Source organism: Thunnus maccoyii, chromosome 17, assembly GCF_910596095.1.
Source record: "Thunnus maccoyii chromosome 17, fThuMac1.1, whole genome shotgun sequence".
NCBI classification, from domain to species: domain Eukaryota; kingdom Metazoa; phylum Chordata; class Actinopteri; order Scombriformes; family Scombridae; genus Thunnus; species Thunnus maccoyii.
Genome location: NC_056549.1, coordinates 14,055,529 through 14,076,781, shown reverse-complemented (window position 1 = coordinate 14,076,781; position 21,253 = coordinate 14,055,529). Strand labels below are relative to the sequence as shown.

Below are 21,253 nucleotides of genomic sequence, written 5' to 3'. Positions count from 1 at the left end.
CTTTAAGGCATACACACACATCCTCGTGTGCATACAATAACGTAGAGACATTTTACTATGACCACTTGGCTCTTTCAGCCTGCAGCTCAAAAAACTTGGAAACCCAAGTGAAAACACTGGATGTCGAAAAAGTCAGCTTTCCGAGAACAGCTGTTTTTTTCCCTCAAGTTTTCCATGAATTTCAATACTGAGTTTTGAATGGTTCTCATGGGCTTCAAAAACATACAAACTTTAAATGAAGTCATCTTAAGGGGGATTTCTGACTTCAACTATTCACATTTTCAAACTTTAATCATTTGTTTTATAGCAAACAAAATTACACAAATTGCCATAAGCATATTTTTTTTCAGGAAACTCCAAGAAAGTAAGAAAGTCCTGATTTCTGCTCAATCATAAGTCCACAGTATTTAATATAGGTCAGGTTAGTAAATACTCCCTTCAGTACTCTCACTGATGAACAGAGGAATGCTGTTCAGCAAAAAAGGAAAGGAAGAAATTCCTGGCTGCTGTGCCAACTCTGCACACAGCGTGACCTTGTTCAGACTACTAGGACTATGTGTAAGAGGGAAGACAGTTTGGATAATGACTCTCGGTTGTAAACAAGGGTGTGTCTGAGTTTTTATCATGGAGATGGAGATTGTTTCAAATGTGTTTTTATCTGAAACTGTTTTTATTTGAATCAATGTGTGTCATTTAACGGACTGACATTTTGTGTTACCCTTCACTTTACCACACACATGCCGGTCTAGATTTTTCTTTTGAAAATGAGCAAGATCGGTCGAAAAACATGGCAACCATCAACCAAAATATCTTCACAAAGTGCAGAGCTTAGAGAATATTGGCCATGACTCATTAACCATTTGTCCAGTCATCATAAATCTTGGTACATAACTTCAGTCTATCATTGGTAATAAGTCTACCAAAGCATTTTGAGCCCCCCCCCCCATAGAGGGGGCTAGTTTTTTCTGCTATCTCTACCTAGGGTAAACTCTTTTCACTATACCTGATCATTTTCTGTTTCTTGGACAAAGAATGCCTCTCCATTGTCCCCAAGCTTCATATGTAAAGCCACTGCTTCTCCATTGATCTCCATGTCCACCTGAAGAAGAGAAGAGAAATAAGAATACCCCAACCGAACAATTAAACTGTTTTTCCTTACAGTACAAAGGCAGTTGCTTGGTTTTTATGACCCTTACCACTTTCTCTCGGGACCGGAGGACCCCCATCTTGCCGAAGCGAACGTGGAAGGGTGAGCATTGCAGGGAGCCATCGGGCTGTCTCACTACGATGACGTCAATGCAGCCAGAGAGGGTGGCAGGATTGAGACCTCGGTACAACTCTTTGACCTGGACAAACACCTGCCCTGCCAACTGGCCCACGTAGTTCATGGTCTGACGGGTCTGGGGGAGGAAACAGTGAATGGAATGAGATGGATTAAGAGACAAAAACAATAAATGATTTAGAATGAAAAGCTATATCTAAATAAACAGCAAAAGGTCTGCAACGCTTCTTAAATTACCTACTTGTAACCACTAAACTCCACAACACCATGTCTCAAACTCAGTCAACCCTCAAATAGGAGGTGTTTATGAACCGGCATCCGCTGTGCCATTCTTCAGTCTGTCAATCAAGCTACTGATGACGTATGACCTGATGACTCTCCTTCAGAGGAATGGGGTGAAGTTATTCTCATAATCTGGTCTGAGGTCAGTTTCTCAGCTGCATTGTGACCAGTACGGGTGAGGAAAGAGGACAGAAAAACTGGCTCCTGCTCAGTGCTCATGTGTTATTTCTCTCAAGATACTCTGTGACCTGCGTACTGTAACATTCAGAGAACCACTTTGACCTTCTCACCCTGTGGCCCCCCCTTCATGATAAGTCTGGAAATCCTATCCTGTCTTCCATTCAGCTGCTCCAGACACCAGAGGTCAAAGGACAAACCAAGTTAGACCAGTCGGCACTCATGTAGTGACAGTGATGTCATAACCTGCCAGGGAGTTTATTGGCTGAGCCAAACAAAGGTGTCATGAGATCTGGGGCACCTAGGCAATGTTTTCAGATACATGTGAGAGGGACTGTGAACACCGACAATGCAAATGTCGTCTGAAGGTAAAGGATACTGTTACGCAAGAACTCAATGAGCGGCTCAACACATAAGTCTGAGTATGTTGACTGTTCTCTACCAGCTACAGGCCTATTAATCCGTCCACGTCATTCAAACATTTCACACAGTATTTATTTCTGGTTTGATAATAGCAACACAGTAGCAGAAGAGAAGGGTTGGGTGACCAAATTTGCGTTTCTGTCCTTATAATCAAGTCACACACACTTCCCTTAGTTGTGACACTTAGTCCTGTTGTTCTTTATGTAAATACACCTTATACGCTTTTTCCAAAACATCTGGACAATTATATAGTTGTTCCAATACCGATACCAGTATTGGAAATGCCTCCGATACTGCCTAAAATGCTGGATTGGATATTGGTGGGTACGCAAGTCTATGCACTGATCTGATACCACGCAATTTATTAATAAACTTTAAAGAAGTTTCAGACCCAGATAAAACAGCAGTTTTCCTGGAAATCAATTTGTCTCCGCTGCTCCAAAACAGCAGCCTGCACAGCAAACTGCTCTGTGCAGCTACTGTTTTAGAGTGGCGAAGAAGAATTGATCTCTGGTAAATAGTGTAACGTTAGCTGTTAGAAATGTCAGCAATTTGGCAACATTTTACACTGGAAAGTCCCACCAGTAAAAAAACAACGTACATGCAAGGCTTTAGTTTCAAGGGGTGGCACTAGTTTTGCCAATTTCAACACCAGCAATCTTATAAAGCATTTAAAAACACATTTCGCAAAAGAAAGCAATCATATCACATCCATACAGGGTTACAGCTGTTAATTTTATTTTAACGCAATGGTATCAGATCAATACTTGGTATCGGCCAATACACAAGTTCAGGTATCGGAAAGGAAAAAATGGTATTGGAACATCTCTACAATGATCTCATTGTGGTTGATATGACCAATATAAATTCCCAACTTCTTCATTTCACTCCTGATCCCATGTTGATATACCTGTCTCTATTTCCATCTGCATTCTCTCAGTTAATCACATATGTCCAGCTAATTGTGACAACTCCGCTTTAAAACAAACTACTTCAAAGGAATGCAATTACGACACATTAATAGGTATCTAAACAATTCAACTTCATCTCTTCCCAGGGGCTTATGGATTGAGGAAGGTTTGAATGTCTTTTGCATATGAAATTTAGCTCTAAGTGTTATCAGCAGACATTAAATAAGATAAGGGATTAAAATAAAACCATTTCAAGAGTATCCATTCATGTTATTATTGCTGGCGCCAGATGTTGACTAGATTATTTTGGTTTCTATGATGCAAACACCAATGGCAAGCATGTGATGCATCCCATTTGTAAAGCTTTCAAAGCTCTAGTCTAATAATGGAAGGGGGGGGGGTGGGTGGGTTGTCTTTGACTCAATTGGCAGTGGGCCCCAAAAAACGATTGCAGCACCAGAAGATAAGGTTGGAACAATGCCAACATACCCCTCCCTTCCCCTTTCTCATGGAGCCCATGTGGCCACAACAAGAGGCCCCTCACTGGTGAACAGGAGCCCTAACTTTAAAGCAGCAGCTGAATCTGAGAAGACATGTCTGGATCTCGAAATACCTCTTATAGATGACCTTCACCGTCTTAAATTTTTAATTTCACTTTTCACTGAGGCGTTGAGTTACTGGCTGATTCTCAAAGCAGCTTCATCCAAAAATAGATTTTCTTGTGTTACAGATGAAACAAAAAGAGGAACAATGTCTCATATCACTGGCCTTGCTTGCTTTCTAAACGGCTTGTACCCATACCCAACCCACATTTACAGCCTTGAGTGAGCCTTTGAGAAATCCTATTTTTTAAAAAGCCGCTGACTTGTGTTTAACTGTGGTATGCTCATTAGTTTAATGGATTCAAAGGCTGCAGTTATGAGGGTTTCCTCGCAGGCTGGAATCTGGCTGGGCCACTCAGTGGATAATATGTTGCAGGTATAGACAGAGACTGTTTTGCTTTCATTCTCATTAGAATCATAGTAACATATTAATTCTCCTACTACATAAACATTCAAACCCATAAGCTTCACTACATCCTGATCACTCTAAGAAAATCAAAAACCCCAGCCAAAGAGGAAAATTTAGGTGATTAATTATGTTTAATTACTAGCAACAAATCATTCGTTTCCCTAACCACATGTTCAAAGGGAAAGGCATTTTAAATCCAGCACATGTAAGTGAATAGCTGGCTCAAAACATCCTGACAGCGCAAGGACTGAATGATAAACGATTAAAGCACACAGTATTTATCATATAGCTGACGAATATATTGATGAGTTGTGAGAAAAAAAGGAGCCCATTCATCATCTGTGTCAGCAAACGGGCAGGTGCAGTCAAACGCAGTATAAATATAGGCTCCTACCTCTTAAGGCTGAATACGTTGACAGCAACAGACGGAGACTGGCGTTTCCTCAGCGGTGAAAGACAACACAGCAGGGCATTATAGAAGACACATTTCCCGATGGAGAGTATGTCTGAGTCTGTGCTAAAGCCCTGACCTGCTGTCATCTACTGGAAGCAGCTAAACAGGACCATTTAAAAAAGCGATACTCATTCCCCCCTCTCTCCCTCTCTCTGTTTATCGCTGACTCTGTCTCTCTCTCCTCTCTCTCCCTCTAGCTCAGGGTGCCTTGTCAGTATATGACATCATCTGCAGCGAAAACCTGCCTGCTGACCAATCAGCGTCGAGCTGTTGAGTTGCCAAACGCATCGTCTCAGCTGCCACTGTGGCAACAAAATTGTTTTTTTCGCAGCCACTTTCATACATTGTCGCAGACTGTCGACTGGTTGCGTCAAGCTGATGGTGGTGTTCTCAAATATCGGCATAATTATTGCTCGTATTCATTAGTATATTTAGTGGAAAGAGCCAATAAATACCACAAATTTTGTATCGTTTTATTAGGTTACATTAAACTTGCCGCTGGTACCTTAAAGTTAATCAAATGGGGTGATTAATACCCTAAAAACTACCAAATACAAGACACAAATGCGGTACGACATATGAGTTGAATGATACATTTTTGCACAAACATATCCAGCTCACGCTACAGTGTTGAACTTTAAAGAGCACTGGGTGAGGAGAAATGTATACAGCTGCTATGCTTTGGCGGCGGGAAATGGTGAGTCAACGTCAGCGTTTGAAGTCACAGAGTCAGTGTGATGCAGTGAGGTGATCTTGCCGACCAATCACAGCCCTGCCTGCTGGCACATGCGATGTTTGCAGTTGTAGCCTGAGACCCTCTACTCTACTGAGACTGTGTGTCAGGAGGAAGTGGTTGACTGCTAATGGCACCCTCAACACCAGAAGAACCTGATCATTAATGTCTGTGTAATAATATTCTTGCATAATTACACACACACACACACACACACACAAACACACACACACAAACACTTTTGTAATATAAAGACAGTAATGTTGACCTAGTTATCCGCTCTTTTACTTTGTTTTCCTCTTTCTGTTGGTGTGTATGTGTGTGTGTACAGGTATTTCTAATGTTGTGGGGACATAAGTCTGGGGACTCGCCCCCCTTTTGGGGACAAAAGCAAGTCTCCATAAATCATTAATTTTAGGTGAGGATTTGGTTTAAAGTTAAGGTAAGGTCGGGGTTAAGCAAGTAGTGGTTAGTGTTAGGGTAAGTCTCCAAGAAGAGAATATAAGTCAATGTAATGTCCTCTATGATGGAAATATGATGCTGTGTGTGTGTGTGTGTGTATGTATGTATGAAGTGGGCACACAGCCAAAATCATGACAACAAAATATCTCTTCATGGAAGACCTCCAAGCAGCAGCCCAAATATTTGATAGGCTACACGCTACAACAGACTCACGTGCAGCTCTTCTACAACATGAGCCAGTTCAGCCATATGTGTGTGTGTGTGTGTGTGTGTGGGTGTGTGAGTGTGTGTGTGCGCGCACGCACACTAATTGTTTTTCCAGACTGTGAAGCAGTCTTTCTGGGCTAAACCAGAAAGGGAAGAATGTGTGTCTTTGTTAGGGGTTTTCCATCACAGTCTACCAATGCATTTGATGTGGGGCTCTTGTGTACACTTGAAATATTCACACTGTTATTCCACATGATTATTTCTAACACTAATGTGATTCAAGTGATTAAAATGAAGGAAACTGCAAACTGTATAACTACAAACACGTGTTTGAACTAGTCTGCAGGTTGATAAAAGAGGAACAAGCAGTGCATGTCATTATGTCAGGTTGTACAATGCCACAGCTGCTGTCTCTGCGGTTTACAACCTTGCAGGTTTAGTATGTATAGTTTCAGTACCGGTTTGTTTCCTGAGAACTTTGTCTCTTTAAACGACTGACCCAGCAGCAACTTGCACTAGTCTAACCTCAGCTGACTTTAAGCAGTTTTATGAATAGGCAGATTGGTGGAATAGTTATTCCTTTTATTACCTGAAAGTAAAATGTACTCACATATGGTTTCCATGTCTGTCGTTCCTTTTTGTTTTTATTAACTTGAGGCCCTTGCTGTGAGACATATGAAGTGTTTGCTGTCATACTGAGCATTTTTCCCTTTTAAATTTAAGCTACAAGCAGAAGAAAATATATTTATAAGGAAGCTGTGCAGCTAAAGTTCAGTTTCATTCATCATGGTACAATCTGCTACATCTTCTTTTTTTAATCACATTTGTTTCATCAGTTCACAAATGTGAATGATGTCACAATCCTGTAAGTTACACTGACATAACAACATAATAACACCTTAAACTATCTGCATGCCAGAAGCCTTAGTTTCTTTTAGATCTTCTTACAGATGTGATATTAAAAGTCTCCACCCTGATCGCAAAATAAATACAGTTATAGCCCTTTAATGACTATGGGTAACACATACCATCATATATTAACAGTGGTCATCCCCTACTGGCGCTACTACTTATACAGGCTGTCCTCATATCAGTCTTTATGTCAGTGTCACTGGATTCTCTGAGGACATATGAGCCACACAGCTGCCCTCATACATGTTTTGAAGAACAAGATTCTTTGCCAGGAAGAGCTGAACTCAGTCCACACAAAACAGCACATGATAGCAATTTCATATTTAACATATATGGTCAGTGGCACAACTAATATCAGGCTACAAGAACCACGTTGACATATGATAAGTGTCAATAAACAGCTCAGTAAGATGCATCAGCAAAGAAAGAAACATTTGTATTTGCTTAAAATATCGAAAGCCCTCAAATATCTTACATTTTACTTATTTAATATGTTGACACATAAAGTTAGAATTAGGTCAGACCCACTTGGGCACCTCTAGGTTGACCTTACTTAGCTTTGCGCCAAAAATTCCCCGTCTTTACTTGGAGGCGTGTCTTGGCTGCTGTGGCCTCACACTCAGCTCAGCCAATCGCAACTTTGGATAATACAGGTTGGTAGCAAGAGGTGACTGCTCTCTAAGCACCAATCAGGTTGTAGTGGGACGACCATTTGTTTGCTTAACATTCATATCTCCCAAATATAGTAAAGTCATTTCTAAACATGACATTTTAAGCCTGTTGGAGAGGAAACATCAGCTTCTGTGCTCAAATACACTGTCCAACCAGTCAACAATTTGCTAAGTTACACTTCCCATTTTTTTTCCATAACCAGGGATTTTTATTCATTGTCAATGTTTACACTCCAAACTTTTTATACATATATATACACACTAACAATCATTTTAAAGGAGTGACACCACCACAAACTCAACTCGGTTTGCCTCAAACCATCAAAAACAACATATTTCACTTGACTCAGCAATAGCATATTGTTTCAACAAATGCATTGCATCATCCCTTTTGCACAATCTGTTGATATCAAGGCCTCTGATTGGCTCAGGCTATTCTGGCCTGAGAGTCATAAGACATGACAGAAAAATTAACTGGAACTGCCACAATTTTACACAGAGATTAAAAGGAAAAAAACTCTTTGTCCTTAATTAGGGAGATTATGAGAATAAGAGAAGAGTTTAAACCCCCTCTTGGGCAAAAGATTGTTGACTTATGGCTGTAGACTTTGAAAAAAGGAGAAAATGAGAAGAATGTTTTTACTAACTCAAGATAGAAAATGGGAAAACATATTTTGAAATGGAATAGAAGCATCCACAAATATCTTTGAGCGTGTTCTCATGTTTACAAGAAACCACGAGGAAGCACTTTGAACGCTATATTTCTGTGTTTCTATGCATATTTATTAATCAATATATGAAAATGTACATTATACACATACAAATATATATGTGTTTGAACACTGCACTTCAATTGCAATTAGTTATCTTATAACTTTTACTGTATCACCTATCTCTTCACCCAGCTTTCCCCAGTCACCTCTCATCCCCCCTTCACACTTTTTTTCCTCCTTCTTCACAAGTTTAGGTCAGACCAGATCGCCTTACAGGGGGGGAATACTGACACACACACCCCTGGTCTCACTGCCTCTGCTCCTCTAAAACCCACTGACAGAGCTAGTTACTTTTAAACACACTGTATAATATTTTATTTATGTTCAGTATCTTATTTTTATTGTGTATACTGTGTCTTTGTCTGTTCCGCACTTAAAACAAACGTCTGTCTGGAGCCTTGCTCTGTCATGATACAGAACACACATAAATCTGTAAGTGTGCATGCATATATCCACACACTCTCAGTTGACATTTTACTCACGTTGTAACTAGATTCATGTCACCTTCACATGCAATGTGGTCATGAAGTTCCTCAATTTATATTTTCATAATTCATGCTAATTATGGGTTCCTCTAACAACATGCAGATTTACAAATTACTTTACCCAGCTCCAGGTGGTGTCACTGACATCGTGTTCAACAGTCTCATATAACTCTTCATCATCCTCTACTGGTATCATGATTCCATAATGTGTTCGATCCCAGCTGCAGATCTCTGATTTGCTACCCCTCAACGCATGTGTATGTGTGAGATCTCCATGAGCCTAGAGTCTAGAACTTGTGTCTTCACTCTGCGAGTGTGTCAAGGGTCTGACTGCCGTGTTCAAGCGGACAGCGTCTTACTAAATTTACCTGGGCCCCTTGTCAGAAACCTGAGACGGTCCTTGAGTGGCCATCATCCACCAGACCCTCTGACTTCTTAGGCATGTTGTGAGGAGCACCTGTTAGGATTGTTTGTCAGAATGTTAGTGTAAGTGGACTTCCTCATACACCAGTCAGACAACAAATTACTTTGGCATGGAGCTCCTCCTACCAATGCATGCCTGACAGTTTTTTCAATGTGTTAATTTCTCATTAGTTAACACAGAGAGTGTGTGGCACCTGTTGTTGCTGTTGACCCTGTGTTGACCATGCTGGTGGCGTCACTGACATTCAGACAAGATCAGAGCACCTGTCACATTGGGTGAAGTCCAAGTCTCCCCGGTACCCGTTTACTCTTCCAGTGACCACTGTAATTAATATGACACTGTGGTCACTGATGTGTTTGTATTGGTGACCTTTGGTATATATTTGATATACCAGCTGACTGTCTGCAACAGTGCAATCCACCTCTAATGTGAAACTTACTCAGCTGTGGCCTACATTGCCCTCCAGTGTTCAAAAAAGGTAAATGCATGCGGATTTAAGATTAAGGACCAAGTTGCTTTCAAGTCCTGTGTTTAAACTCTGACTTACAAATGTAGTTGTATACAATGGAATTATTAGCCTACAGATGAATTTATCTTTGGACGGAAATTATAACAAAATCTGTCTACAAAGAAAAGTATTTGAGATGCATTTTTTGAAATCCTTTGTCACAGCTCCTATGTAAAACAACGGTCTATTTTCATAAAACAACAACAGATTGCTTCCACACTTACTTTGCTGCTTTTTGGCTCAGTTTTTTAAAGGTTAAACTGTATTGGGTTAAGTTGGGTTTGGGTTAGTTTTTTTCGTCAGGGTTTCATTAACTGTACATTTACTCCTCATGCTGCAAAACTGTTTATAGTCATGAAAAACATGAAATCATTTTGAATAAACAGCTAGGCACATAGATTTAGAGGAGAGGGATATGTTATGTACAACATGCACTTAACTGATGTCTCAATAGTGACAATAATAACATTAAGCAAATAAGTAATAATCAACATTGCAAAATAGCAACAACAAAAAAAAAAAATTAAAAAACTCTGCCGTGCATTTAGAATACCAATATTTCCTCCAGTACCTGAAGGTAGCATACCTCTTGCTGCTTTCACCGTGTCCTCCTCCTCTTGTCGCATATTTATCCAGCTAGCTGATCGGTAGCTTTTGTGTCAGGATGGTGTCAGTGGTGTGTCAGTGTTTGTCCGTTGTTTCTGGCTAAAGGTATCTGGCATTTGGCGGCTTTAATGTTCCGTGCAGCTAATCTAAAAACCATCGGCAAAGCGGGAACCGGCTGGTAGGTGGTCTTTGAAATCAAATCACCGAGACGTAACATATTGTTCACGTCCGTGAATCAGCCGGCTAGAGCTAAAGCTAGCGATGCTAACTGGCTAGCAGCAAAGCTAATCAGGATATCTAAGCATCTCTTTGTTGTTTATTTTCCGGCGACAGCTATTATGACGAACACGTTTGAACGATGCGGACGCTCGTACTTAACGACAGTTAAATAGCTTGAAAGCTAACGCTACAATAGTTGGACGTTTGTTTAAGTGGACTCAGCTAGCTTATAGCTAGCAAGAAACCGTTAGCTTATAAAGCTAATAACAACCGAAAAATACAGCTTAACTCAGCGGTAATTAACGCTAACTCAGTGCAGTGTTTAAGCTAATTTTAAGTGTGTTTGCAAATGACACTGTAGGCTCTTAAGTTACACATTTGGAAGATTTATTGTCGTAAGTAATAACCAGGGAACTCATTGGATGTTATCTTTAACTTTGCTAGTCGAAGAGAGATGTCTGCTTTATGTGAATAATGATCTGTTTAAGCTAATTTTAGTTTAATAGCTACATAACGTTATATGTAACCTTATAAAATCATTTCGCCATGAGAAAGTGTTGTTAACGCACGACGTTGGCTTTAACTTAGGTCTTTTTAAACAATTAGAAATCTTAATTTTTCCTGTTGTTCTTTCTACCAATTGAAATTCACTAGTTATCCCCAAACGCAGACACAAATTCGTTTAAGTTTCCCAATTGCATCATAGCTGTCCTGCACACATTACTTGTCACTCAATAAAACACAAGTTGCATTCCCCCCCAGCCATGTTAATTATAAACGTGTAATAATACTCTCCCTCTCCCTTTTTCACTCTACCTCAGGCACTTTCGCCGGACGATGGACGAGCTGGTCCATGACCTGGTGTCAGCACTGGAGGAGAGCTCGGAGCAAGCTGCTCGTGGTGGTTTTGGTGATGGAGGAGACCATGCACTGGCAGTGGGCTGTCTGCTGAAAAGACAGGCTCGGAAGCGGAGGGGCAGAAAACGACGCTCGGACAACCCGCACCCACCCTGGGAGACAGGCCACCTCAGTGAGGGTTCAGAGTCCAGTGTGGAAGAACACAAGGTGAAACATTTTCTTCAGATGGTTATAAAGACCGTTCTTCATCCAAGACATGCCAGTTTAAAACACTGTGTATACAAACCAACAAGAGGGTCCTTGAGTAAAACTCTTCAGACTGTCTGACATTCAGAGATGTTGTTGAGTAGCTCACCCTGTTCTGAATAGGGCAAGAAAAGGGAAGACTTTGAAAAAAGGGAAATTATTAGACAAGTCATCATCTCTAGTGCTTTTGATGAAACCTGACTCAGTGAATGTTTCGCAGCAATAATCTTTTACCTTTACTTTCACCAGTCAGCTGGTAAATAATCGAATCAGATTGTTTTTCATTCCATTCCTGTGCTAACTTGATAATCTGACTGAATTGTGCTGTCATTTTTTTCTTTTATTATTTGTAATATTTGAGTTTAAATGACAGATAATATCAGATGTGGGCAGGGATTTAGAGGTCTTGGCTTCTAAACCAGTTGGGATGTCACAAAACCTGCACATATGTAAAACATTTGTCAGTGTTGCATAAACAGCACCGCCATCACTTTGGCCAAAACATTCTCAAGGCTTTTTTAAGTTTCTTAATTTAGCATTAGCATCACAGCCTGGTATTTACCACATTGACATTGGTTGCAGGACTACCGCAACAGCACAGGAGGTGTCTCTGCTGCCAACAGCCATGCCCGCGACAACAGCGACTCGGATGAACAACTTGGCCCCAAACGCCGCACCCCCCTCACAGCTGACATGGGACGAAGCAAGAGGCCGCTTTGGCCGGATGACCTGGGTGTGCTGGGGTCTGCAGAGGGAACTCGCAGTCTTAGGCGACGACGTAAGGTCAAACGTATGGCTGTAGACCCTCCCGTGGAGTCAGAACCCCCCTCCTCCACCATGCTAGGGCCCCCACCTGTTCCCAAAGCCCGTGTTGGCGGCAGGCCCCCTAGACTGGGTGCAGGGCAGGAGGGAAGGGTTGGCATGGAGCTTTGTGGAGGTGGCCTGGTAGGGCCAGGGGGAGGGAAGAGCAGGGTAAAGAAGAGGAAACTGGCCACACACAGGCTGGGACTAGAGGCTACGGATGAAGGGGTGGTGGTGGAGAGTGAAGACCCCATCTCATCTCCAACAGAAGGGTCCAAAGACAAGATGGAGCTGGAGGAGCAGAAGGGTTCGGATGAAGACATGAGTGACAGGTGGTTAGTGTTTTGACCTTTTTGTTTGGTTTTTTTTTCATGTCCTGACCAGAAGTTGCAACTCTTCTGTCTCTGTTTCTGTAAATGTATGAGTGACTGTTTGTGTGTGAGGCTTGAGGCCAACAGGTGAGGAAGATCTGTTGCGTGAATCTCAATACTGCTGACCAGAATGTTTCTGTATTCCTGAGTATTAAAAGCAGTCAAGTACCAAAAGCTGGCTAAGAATATGTTGTCAAATCATAACCTTGTTTACTTATTCTTTAATCAGAAAGTTCTTGATTTAATAACATTTTTTTCCAATTTTAGACAAGCTTGTTTTGACAAAGTTTTTGTACAGCTGCCTGTGTTTAGGCAGAATTTAACTTTTAAATTAAATTTAAATTAAATTAAGCAAAAGAGTTTGTGTAAAAACATGTTGGTTTTTAGAAAAAATATAATTTTGGTGTTGTTACAGAAACACTATTGGCATTGAACAACGTCCAGAACATGTGTGTGATCTCAATTATTGGCTTCTTCTTTACCATTTTTTTGCATGAAATGTCTTTAATCTTTTTATTTCTTTTCCTTTTCTTTTGTTTTTAGTGAAACCAGCAGTGTCAGTAACAGCAGCGACGGAGGCCTCTACACCAATGATGAAGGGAGGCAAGGTACGTACTTAGATATGTAAAAAAAAAAAAAAAGTATTGGTCATAAGTGTACACAATAAGTATACAGTATGTTGGTATATGTGAGTAACACCTGTTATTTCCACACACGGTGGAACATATGCTACTGGAACAATAGCTGCTGTCATTGACATGTAATTCTAAAAAAATGATGATGGGGTCTCATTTTTTGTGCCTCTGTGTCCTGATTGTGAACGTTATGCTTAGTTTTGGGGCTGTGTTTCCATTTTAAATCTGTGTGTACAATAGTGTTTTGTTTTAGTTACCTGTATGTTCACTGCAGATGACGTGCTTCTAGTTGACACTGGCCAATATTTTCCTACCTTGTTCCTATATAGTTGCAGCCATAGTAGAACTTCTCTTATCTGTCATGAACACCACTATTTTTCAAACAACTCCTTTTAAAGTGGATAAATGTTGTTCTAACAGGGAGGTAACGAGTGTAGAAAGAGTTGGAATTACACATGTACTACATCTGTATCAGTGGTGACCATGAGGTCACATTTTCTGTCCTCTTACCTCCAGGTGACGACGAGCAGAGCGACTGGTTCTATGAGGGTGATCCAGGCTCCGGTTCAGGACCCGGGGGTGCATGTGGGGTGGCAGGCGTGGTCCCCTGGTGGGAGAGAGAGACGGGGTCCGAGGAGCTGGACCTAGTTGACCCTGTCTTCAACAGCATCCTCACTGGATCCTTCCCCCTCATGAGCCCTGGAGCACAGAGAGGTAGGCTTCCATCACACCTGAGAGCTTAGCTTTAAAACTGCAACTTTTAAATGTCTTTTCAAGGCAGCTTTTAACACATTTTGACACAAAATGTACTACATAATTTAGTAGGAGTGTATATTGTTAGCATTTAGTTTGAGGACCAGTGAAAATGTACAGTCACCTAAATTTTTACAGTGTTGTTGCAGTCTCACTCATGACCAGTAGGAGGCAAACACATCCCACAGACAGGTCAAGGCAATGTTCAGCAGTAAGGCTATAAAATATTGATGTAAAGTAAATTCAGGGAGTAATGTTTCCTGCCTATGGCTTTGGTTGTAGCATGCTGTATTAAATAGAAAAAAACATTCCTTTGGCAGACATTTCTCACATGATTAGATAGTGGTCATGACCATTTAATTACCTAATTATTCATGACATATTGGGCACGAGTTTGAGGCTAGATGCCAGAACAATACATTTTCCTCTTCATTTCCCAGTACTTCATGGAAAACATTACATTGTCACCTTATTGTGGTCCAGCAGGCATGATAAAAGTAAATAAATAATAATAGCATTCCTGTATCTTTCATTAAACAAAGCTGCCTTTCTCTCCCTTACTAATTTCTCATTGAACTGCTGTTTTTGAACGACCCCTCCCTCCCAGTATTATGGGACATAGCTGAGCTCAGTTCCCTCTCATCCAACATGAACCGTCTGCTGCGCCTAAATGGGAAAATTATCAAACTATGTAGTAATTTCAATAATCCTGTTTAATTAATGACAAACCCGTGCTGCGTCTGTCAGGGTTCCAGGCCAGGCTGAGTCGTCTCCATGGAAACCAGCAGGCATCCGAGGCAGGGCTGCAGGGCAGCACCAGTCAGGGCTTCAACGACAGACTGGGCAGACAAACCCAAGACTCCCACGAGTGAGTTCTTTTGCTTTTTTAAAATGTTAATAACATTCCAGCAATTTGACTGTTTTTATTATCTATTCCATTTATTGTCTTATTCCTATGTTCATAGTATATCTTGTGGAACCTATTTTCTTAAAGGAGCAATACAAGAAGTGTGATTAAGAAACCCGTCCACCTGCAAGCCACAATTTGAATTTGAAATCAGTTCAGTTTTAATTGCTTTGTAACACAATTTTGGTTTGCAGGCGTGAGGGTCGGATAAAGGGAAAGACACAATGAAATTATGTAAAATATGCATTAATACAGTTTCAAAGCAAAGTCACAGGATTCACTATACTGACACACATTTCAGGTCCGTCACTGTTTTTGCAAGAACCGAAACTAACTACTGTATGTTCCTACAGATTAAATGCAGGTCAGGTTTCTGAGTTCTCTGAGTAAAATGTTCCTGAAAAAGAGCCAACAGTTTTACTTACAAGCAAGAAATAATGAGCTATAGCAGTTTGTTTTCTGCATCGTCGTGAATGTACGACCTCACTACCACAATTTTGTTTTCAACAGGCCGTGGTTCAGCTCAGGCTCAAGGAGGGAACACGGACAGGTGAGTCACATTTTCTTTGCCTCATTTTATTCCCATTCAAATGCAATGAAATGCAACAAAGCGTGCAGAAATGCAAAGTTTAATTAATCTCTTTTGAAGGACAGAGTTTAGTTGGTGTTGAATGCATTACTGGTGTGGTGTTTGAAGGATAACTTACCGACTGTTTGACTCTGAACTTTTTGTTTCTCGTCTCGTCTCTGTAGTTGCACTGGGACTCGCGGACGGACAGAGGCCATCGGAGAAGCTGTTCAGTAAAAACAGCCAGCAGGTGAGAACAAGAGTTAAACACGGCTGATTTATAACCTCAATTCAGAGATGCAGACTCATCACCTTTTTTTGGCGAAATTTGCAGTTTTGCAGAAATTTGCTGGCTTCTGCTTCTCAAATATGAAAATTAGATGATTTTCTTTGACATACATTGTAGCAAACTGAATATTTTGGGGACAAAGACATTTGAAGATACCATCTATGACTGTGAGCAATTATAACAGGCATTTTTAAACTATTTACTGACATTTCATAGAAGATGAAAGGAACCATCAAAAAGAATAATTTCTGGAGGAAAAAAAAGCTACATTTGCTGTTTTCTAAAACACATAATGTTATTCAAAAACAGCTCCTCCTTTCCATTAGGAGCTATAGAAGTTGCAGATGCATTTACTGTATCTGGTGAAATAATGGTAATGATCTTTTAGATTAGATGCATGCAATATTCCTCTTTAACCCTTTATGTCTGTTAGAGAGACAGATAGATGGATGAATAGGTGGATGAGTGGCCATTTGAAGCTGATATTTTCCATCTACATCTACCAAAACACATTTGCATTTTTGTGTTCTTACAGTTTAAATGCAGATGTAGAGCAGGATAGTTTTACCCCATAATGGCTGTTAGAATTCGTTTTCAGACAGATGCAAATATACTTAAAAATAACTAGAAACAGGCATGTAAAGTGAATTTCTTTAAAAACGAAAAATTCTCCCGGGCGAGCATGCCTCCGGACCCCCTTAGTCGTGGCAGGTTTTGTCGGTCCATGCAGTGTTCTCACCTTTCTTACCCCTTACCTGTTTGCATCCTTTCCAATTTCATTTCCTTTATTTAGTCTTCTTCATCACCGCTGCAATCCCATCGACATAACTTCCCTTCGTGCCCGCAGTGGTTAATGGTATATTTCAAAAGAGTGATACTGTATGTAAACAAATACTTTGAGTAGTGTTATTTGAGATGGAAAAAAAAAAACAACCTAATGCTGCCATATTTTTATGTCACTTGGCTCCATTTGCAGACAGACCAGCGGGCACCTTGGCTCTCTGTGTACGGGCGATGTCAAGCGGAGGCGAAAAGCAGCCCCCCTCGGTTCCACCGCACCCTCAGGTATCGGATGCACACCTAGCTACACCTAACACACCATCTGGCACTTACTACCAACCAGCCCCCTTCTATTTATGTATTTTTGGCTCTAATTTTCTTACTTGTTTTCGTCCCCCCTCTCGGGTTGAGCTCAGTATGTTCGTCATCCTCCTTTCCTCCTCGCCTTCCGCCTCGCACACGCACTGATCCGAACACAAGAGGCTGGGGATGAGAAGTGAGGGTTTCACTCCACATTTTTTAAAAAAGGGTCGATTGAGAGAAGCATGTTGCTCATCCTTCATACCCCTCCGCTCCCATTATTAAACCCTGCTTTAGCTCTTAACCCCCTTTCCTCCTAAGCTTTGTTGGACAAGAGTCAGCGGCTAGTCGTGCCGTCAGATACTGGATTAACTCTCAGCCAGTTACTCTTGTTTATCAACCCCCCCTTCCCCAAACCACTTTCCTTGCTCCTGGGCCAGTTGCTGCTTTTGGAGGAAAGGCAAGGTAGCAAAACCTAATGCTGTTAAGCTCCCATTGTAAGATATTTAGTCTGAAGCCATGTCCAATATTTTGATGATTGTTTATGCACAATAGAGGGCCAGATAAGAACAGTACAGGATGCAGTTCCCTCTCTCTATTTATTTCCTGACCCATAACACAAAAAAGTAGTTCTAGTTGAAAATATGACAAACAGAGCTAGAGAGAGCACACAACAGTGAAGGCAAAAAAAATACAACTAAATGGAAAAAAAACAAACAAAAATAATTTATATGGTCCTTTTTTCATTGAGATTACTCATAAAAAAATAATTTATAACTCAGTTAGCGGGCACATGCAAAGGTTATGTACTCCAGACTGCTGAAATTTCACTGCACGAAGTGACACAGTCAGTGATGTAATGCACAACTCAAGCGTGTACTCCAGACGCAGTTGGTGTGTTGAGGAACAGCAGGTGACGGCAGCGGCGAGGACCGGCCAAATGTGTTTTCTGACAGTTTGGCTGGAACCCACCTGGAACTCAACAATCATGACTGTAAATGAGCGGGCAGCTTAACCCCATGCTGCATACAAATAAAGCGTGGATTAAAAGGGTTGGCCTCTGTGACTGGACTGGTTACTTCCAGGAAGAGCGAGGACAAAATGAGCACTATCTGTCTGAGACAGACGTGGGTACACTTGCCCTCACTGGATGCTGTGGAAACTACACTGTAAATGTGGCAAAGTCAATTACATTATTGCATTACTTAGATGTGTCATCCTGAGACTCAGAGGAGGTTCACATTTTGAATAGATTGATGAGGTCACTGGAAGAGAGACTTAAGCCTCTCTCTCACATAGTTCCTGGTAAATTACTGGGATAACCTTTCAGGTACAACTGGTGATTTTCACTACTCACACACGCAGCTACATTCAGGAACATTTCCAGCTTGCACCTTTTCACACAGGCCATGGCAATGCTGGAATAGATGGGCAAGGGACAGTCCAGTAGATGGCAGTAATGCAACACTTACAGATGCCGCCATTAAACTCAACAGAAGAAGAAGATGGGGCAAGGCCGGATGTATATGTACACAGCGGAATGTGTCTCTTATTGTTTTCAGGAACATGGCAGGCGAGGAGCAGTTTGTAAGACACCCGCGAAAGCATTGGCAACCGTAGACAAGTCGTACATTCAAATACATCATCAGTGGAGTCTTGTGATTGGTTCACTCGCTCCTAGTGAAAGCGTCTTTCATCAGACGGACGTAACCCTTCTCCCTGCAATGTTACAGCTTTCATTCACAACACAACCACATCGGCATTTTCCCTGAAATGTTACTAGGTTTTCAGGTGGGAAATTGGCGGTACAGATTTCCCTGAATATCGATCCCTGCTCCCATTCACACATCACCCCATGCAGGAAATGTTCCTGAACATTTCAGGGATACACTGCATGTGTGAAAAGGCCTTTAAGTGCAACAGGTTTTATAGAGGCATGTATTGAAGCAGAAAAACAAATAGCCTATGTGAATGAAGGAAAAGCACCAAAACACTGCTATTAGAACTGCAAGTCATTTGTTGCTTCCATTATGTATTGATCTACCGACATTTTTAAATTATTCAGTCAATAATTTGGTGTTTAAAAAATAAATAAATAAAAATGCTTATTTCAAGTTCCCAGAGACCAAGATGATGTCTTGTTTTGTGCAATGATCTGCCCTAAACCCAAAGATATCCAATTTACAGTCATGTAAAACACTCCCATTTGAGCAGCTTGATGCATTTCTACCTGATGATTTACTTAAACAATAAATGATTATATCAAAATTGTCGACGATTCATTTTCTTTTGATTAACTAATCGAATAATCGAACGAATTGTTTAAGCAATAACTGCTAAGAAAGGCGGTGTTATTAGGTTGTCTGCCGTATATTTTTTATGTTCCTGCTTTTAGATTCAACTAGAGCTTGTGTCTGATTTGCATAATTGGTGTTATTTTTTGTGATGTGACATATTTATTAAGTCTCAGGTTGATTGATGCACCTGCAGTTATAGCCTCTCAGAGACTCTGCTAATTCAAAACTTGCGTCAAAGTGCTGCTTTTCACATTTCCTTTATAGCTGACAGCTGCTACTAATTTGTCATTGAACTAATGAGCCACATTTGTAGCAGTGTTGGTAATTGTGATTATTTATTTCAGTGATGAGGTGTTCACATTCTGTCTGAAAACAAACCATTAACTATATAATGTGATTTATTGTAATACTTAGTTGTTGGGATTTTGTTGTTGTTGGTTTATTTTCCCCTAAATTCTTAAACACAAGCTGTCAAAGTCTTCTTCTCTCCTAACCTGTGACCTCTCTTCCAGGAGTGGTCGGGGAGAGTGCGCCTCCCATCCCTGACTCAAACATGGGAAGCCGTATGTTGCAGAGCATGGGCTGGAGCCCGGGGATGGGCCTGGGTCCAGATGGAAGGGGTATCACCGAGCCCATCCGGGCCACACAGAGACCCAAGGGCACAGGTCTAGGTTTCAACTGAACACCCGGTTACTGGATCCTGAACCTGAAGCAGGCCCAGTGAAACACGTCCCAAGAGCTACAAGGAGGACGGAGATGAAATGCTGCTCAGGCCAATGAACAATTTTAAAAAATTAAATAAAAAAAAAAAACACGGTCAAGAATAATCCAGGCAGTAGAGTTCGTGATGAGAGAGAAACTTTCCCATATTGTGGAAACTGCAAGAGACAGACTGCTCGGACAAACGGACAGAATGACACAAGAATGACTGAGACTGAGCAGGAGAAAAAGACTTGTCCTGTCAAGAAACTCCACGTTGGAGAAAATAAATGACACTGATGCCTCATTGTTAGTGTGTTAAGCTGGCATGCTGCCTCAGCCCTTTTACCTCAGATGCCAGCATTACAGGCCAGAGAACTGGGTTAATGCTGAAGATGACCATACACCGAGAGCCAATGACGACAGTTTGGTTTAATTTCAGTCAGCGGTATAGGTTAGTGAATTAACGACGAATGGTTTTGTCTCCTATTGCACAAGTTCATCAGAATCAAAGACGAGTTGAGTAGGCCATACCTCAAGATTTATATTAGGTTACCTTTTTATTGTGATAAGTTAGGGTACACTGTATGGATGCGTGTTGGGATTATCTGGATGTGTTTTTTTTCCCATCCATTTTACTGTTCATTTTAACGGAAGAAGTCATCAGAATGTTTTTATCTATCCGAAAACAAAAAAAAAAGATAAAAGTCAAAACCATAATTTTCCCTTCATTCGGCACTTCTATGTATGCATGTGCAGCTGTGACTACAGCGGGTTTCTGCTGATGTTTACCAAGAAAAACGTGAAGTAAAGTCTCGCCAACTAACTGCTTTACTGTCCCATCTGACCCAGTATTTTTCATTTCGGTATTTTATCCCGACTGCTTTTGTTCTGCAGTATCTAAGCTTACCGAAGCCATGCAGTGAGGGAGTAAATGACTGTGAGGTTATGGAAATTCTGGTGAAGTACAAAAAAAAAAAGAATACATTCAGCTAAAAACAATATGAAGTAATGTACTGTTATAATACAAGAGGCACTACATACCTGTGACTAACAGGTGTTTTCACACAATTTGACTGATTAGACCTTTTTCCTCAGGACTGTGAACGAGTACAAACTGTGATTGATTGAGAGCTAATCAGGCAGAATTGAGAACACCTGTGTGGTCATTGAGGACCCTTTAAGACAATAAAAAAACGGTAGAGGAAA

General features: G+C 41.0%; 2 protein-coding genes across 8 annotated transcripts in view; one reads left to right on the top strand and one right to left on the bottom strand.

Annotated features, from left to right (window-relative positions):
• The window catches only part of lpin1b (lipin 1b), a 20,386-nt gene extending 9,997 nt beyond the window's left edge, over window positions 1-10,389 (bottom strand). For 2 of the 6 annotated variants that reach the window (XM_042390332.1, XM_042390333.1), the window contains exons 1-3: window positions 8,905-9,143; window positions 1,197-1,400; window positions 1,004-1,099 (exon numbers count right to left, since the gene is read on the bottom strand). In XM_042390332.1, the coding sequence (XP_042246266.1) occupies window positions 1,004-1,099; window positions 1,197-1,400; window positions 8,905-8,979 (375 nt within the window). In that variant the 5' untranslated portion in view covers window positions 8,980-9,143. The other 4 variants (XM_042390335.1, XM_042390334.1, XM_042390336.1 and 1 more) reach the window with 4 other exon arrangements.
• Window positions 10,336-21,253, top strand: gpatch2 (G patch domain containing 2). Of its 2 annotated transcripts, none has more exons than XM_042390339.1 (10): window positions 10,336-10,499; window positions 11,362-11,605; window positions 12,227-12,780; window positions 13,360-13,424; window positions 13,968-14,165; window positions 14,952-15,072; window positions 15,622-15,661; window positions 15,865-15,929; window positions 16,945-17,033; window positions 19,858-21,253. In XM_042390339.1, exons 1-10 carry the CDS (start codon window positions 10,450-10,452, stop codon window positions 20,025-20,027), a joined length of 1,596 nt encoding a protein of 531 aa, XP_042246273.1. In that variant the 5' UTR covers window positions 10,336-10,449; the 3' UTR covers window positions 20,028-21,253. The 2 variants fall into 2 exon arrangements, with proteins under 2 accessions (XP_042246273.1, XP_042246274.1); XM_042390340.1 differs by having other exon boundaries at window positions 10,338-10,499; window positions 12,227-12,777.